Source organism: Otolemur garnettii, unplaced genomic scaffold (genome assembly GCF_000181295.1).
Source record: "Otolemur garnettii isolate 467f Iridium unplaced genomic scaffold, OtoGar3 scaffold00001, whole genome shotgun sequence".
Taxonomy (NCBI): domain Eukaryota; kingdom Metazoa; phylum Chordata; class Mammalia; order Primates; family Galagidae; genus Otolemur; species Otolemur garnettii.
Genome location: NW_003852396.1, coordinates 59,922,125 through 59,925,760, shown reverse-complemented (window position 1 = coordinate 59,925,760; position 3,636 = coordinate 59,922,125). Strand labels below are relative to the sequence as shown.

Below are 3,636 nucleotides of genomic sequence, written 5' to 3'. Positions count from 1 at the left end.
ATGCCATGGCACTCTACCCAGGGGGACAGCTTGAGGCTCTGTCTCAAAAAAAAAAAAGATACAGCTGATTGATCCTTACTCTAAGGACATCTTTTCATAGATTAGATCATCTTTTAGAATCAAATCACCACCTCAGATTAATTGTCAACCAATTCTTACAAGACAGCCATTTTTTCTTTTTCAGTATTCTGCATCAGTTATCAACAACAAGTATACTCTAAAAATATTACTCTGTTGTAATATATAAGAATAAATGTTATGGCAGCACGCATAGCTCTGCGGTTATGGTGCCAGCCACATACACTGAGGCTGAGGCTGAGGCTGAGGCTGGCGGATTTGAGCCTGGCCTAGGCCTGCTAAACAATGACGACTACAACCAAAAAATAGCTAGGGGTTGTGGCAGGCACCTGTAGTCCCAACTACTTGGGAGGCTGAGGTAAGAGAATCGCCTAAGCCCAGGAGTTGGAGGTTGCTATGAGCTGTGTGATGCCACAGCACTCTGCCGAAGACGATAAAGTGAGACTCTGTCTCTACCAAAAAAAAAAGAATAAATGTTATCTTTTTTTTTTTTTTTTTTGAGACAGAGTTTCACTAGGTTGCCTTACACCTCACAGCAACCTCCAACTCTTAGGCTTAAGCAATTCTCTTGCCTCAGCCTCCCAAGTATTTGGGACTACAGGTGCCCGCCATAACACCCAGCTATTTTTTTGGTTGTAGTTGTCATTGCTATTTGGCAGGTCCAGGCTGGATTCAAACCCTTCAGCTCTGGTGTATGTGGCTGGCGCCCTAGCCACTGAGCTACAGGCGCCGAGCCTAAATATTATCTTTTTGTTATTTATATTTTAATTTGTAGAATTCCGGATGTGATTTTAGAGTTACTTTAAACTTAGTAGTTATACATCAACAGGGTTTGGGAAAATTTTCTGCAAATAATTTCATGTTTTGTTAATTCTGATTTATGCTTTATATGTCCAATGATGCCTCCTTACTTAGTCCCCAAATGAGGGTCTTAGCTTTACCTTTTGAGTTCATAGTACTGTACCTACTGATTTCTACAAGGAGAAATAGCAAGGAAGCCTAGAGCATTGATTTTGAACCTTATTTTGGTATGTACCTCCAAGAATATTTAATGAAAGCTCCTAGAACCTTCTTCCTAAAAAAATGTATATACACACAAATGTTGATGTACCTTTTTGGCTGTTCCTGGATCCCCTAGAACTTGATCCAAGTTCCCAGGAAAAGCACTTCTGCCTTAAGGGCATAACTACACACAATTTCATATAATGTAGCCTAGTACGGTTGTGACATTAATTTGGAGTCATGTATCTGACTGACAGGATGTCAAAGGCAAGGTCATTAATCAAAGAATGACTGAAGACCTAATGAAGACCTAATGATATCTTTTATCAGAAACCATAGCAGTAAAACTCTCACATTAGCTATATATATACACAGTACAGCAATCAACTGTGGCATCTTCAAATGCAACACATTTTAACAATAACAATTACTGATGTTTACTGAGCATTTATGTATGTATCTATACGCCAAGCACTGTTCTAAGTGCTTTATAAGAATTCACTTAATCCTGGCTCGGCTCCTGTGGCTCAAGCGGCTAAGGCGCCAGCCACATACACCTAAGGTGGCCGGTTCGAATCCCCAGCCCGGGCCCGCCAAACAACAATGATGGCTGCAACCAAAAAATGGCCAGGCGTTGTGGCGGGCGCCTGTGGTCCCAGCTACTTGGGAGGCTGAGGCAGGAGACTCGCTTGAGCCCAGGAGTTGGAGGTTGCTGTGAGCGTGATGCCATGGCACTCTACCCAGGGGGATAGCTTGAGGCTCCGTCTCAAAAAAAAAAAAAAAAAGAATTCACTTAATCCTTACAAACACCTTAGTTATATTTTCCTTATTTTAAAGATGGGATGACACATGTACGACAGACAGCACTATTTTTTTTAACATCTCTAAACTAGAGGAAGACTGGGCTATTAACGGCATGTTTCCCTAAACTCAATCTGACCTAGAAGCTTATTTACCAAAATTCAGGTGATAATGAACCACAATAAAATAGAGTCCACTAATGTTTGCTACAAGAATACTACATTGATTGGTAAATTGTCTAGGAAGGGGTTTCATCTTTTTAGAAGAAACACACCTCAAAACTCCAAAATGTTGTTCTTCCAAATATGGAGAATTACCGATCATCTATACTTTAAAGAGATAACATCAATACTGACATTCTTAGACTATGACATGCCTTCTTAAAACTTTCATTTTTGGACTCACTTCAGAAAGCTTAAGTATTCCTAATAAAAGACATGAGTAGAGGCAACCACTGGGAATACGGGCATAAACTGCCACCCTTTCATCTGCCAGGCTTGCTCCCTGCCAGGGATCTAAAATGACTGTACCACACATATTCAGCAAACTGAATCCCACAACTTTGTGGGAATGGAGCCCCGAGGCAGTGAAGTTAGAGAGTGGTGAACTCGTATTTTTTTTTTTTAACTTGCACAAGCACAATCCTGGCTGGAATCGGCCTCAGACTTTCAAACATCCTTTTAATTAAAGCTGCAATTTGCACTCCGCCCTCCAGTTTCTCAGATCACTTCAGAGGAACTGGAATGTTACTGAGGCTGGAGAAAGACAAGAGCATTCCAGACACTATTCTAAAATTTTAGTTTCCCATGCAATTGAAAACCCACAAGTAACTAGGCTACAAGATGAAAAACTGCTACTATTCTTAAATGCTAATTATTGGCAATGTTATCATATTATGAGACTCTAGCTCAGGGCCACATGCACAAAGAGGCCTAATAAAAATAACATCTGAAAACAATGATAATATGACTTCTAACCAAAGTCAAATTTGCTTACAGTGAGGTCTTTGTACTCTTTGGGGGCTGGGAGAGCCCGCCTTTATTTTTTTCTGTAAAGCTTCCTCAGAACCTTCCACAGCATCTTCAGGTCTTTGCTCAGAATCATTTGATTTTGATTTTCCTGCTTCGTTTACATTGGACTTGTCAAGGTTTTCAGACATTCTTAATTAAGTTTATTCACTTTCCTAGGAAAGAAAAAAAAATGAATCAAAAGGGTTTCAAGCTTTATCACCAACTAGCAATGTGACTCTACTAGGCAAAGCATTTAACCTCTTTGGGTTTCAGTTTTCTCATTTGTAAAATAAATGGCCTTGCTCAGGTCTTATCCTGCTATAATATTCTACTTCAATGATTAAACAGATACGTGTGAATTGACACCTGTAATTCATCACATTTATAGACCTCAGACTGTAGTAAGCTGGAATATTTTTTGTCCAGTCCTGTGTAGCCTATCACAAGAAAAAAGGGGCTTAAACTATTAGCAGACACACTATACACTGCTGGCTTCCTTTTTAATCAGTGATTCAATCTTAAATTCTTTACTTTCGGCTCAGCACCTGTGGCTCAAGCAGCTAAGGCGCCAGCCACATACACCTAAGGTGGCGGGTTGGAATCCCCAGCAGGGCCTGCCAAACAACAATGATGGCTGCAACCAAAAAATGGCCGGGCGTTGCGGCGGGTGCCTGTAGTCTCAGCTACTTGGGAGGCAGAGGCAGGAGACTCGCTTGAGCCCAGGAGTTGGAGGTTGCTGTGAGCT

The 3,636-nt window shown here is 40.9% G+C and overlaps 1 protein-coding gene across 1 annotated transcript in view; it reads right to left on the bottom strand.

Moving 5' to 3' along the window:
* TCP11L1 (t-complex 11 like 1) overlaps positions 1 to 3,636 on the bottom strand; it is a 49,651-nt gene that overhangs the window by 42,562 nt on the left and 3,453 nt on the right. Inside the window, exon 2 of the mRNA XM_023508656.1 lies at positions 2,878 to 3,064. Within this exon, the coding sequence (XP_023364424.1) occupies positions 2,878 to 3,040 (163 nt within the window). The 5' untranslated portion in view covers positions 3,041 to 3,064. The remainder of the gene's footprint in view (positions 1 to 2,877; positions 3,065 to 3,636) is intronic.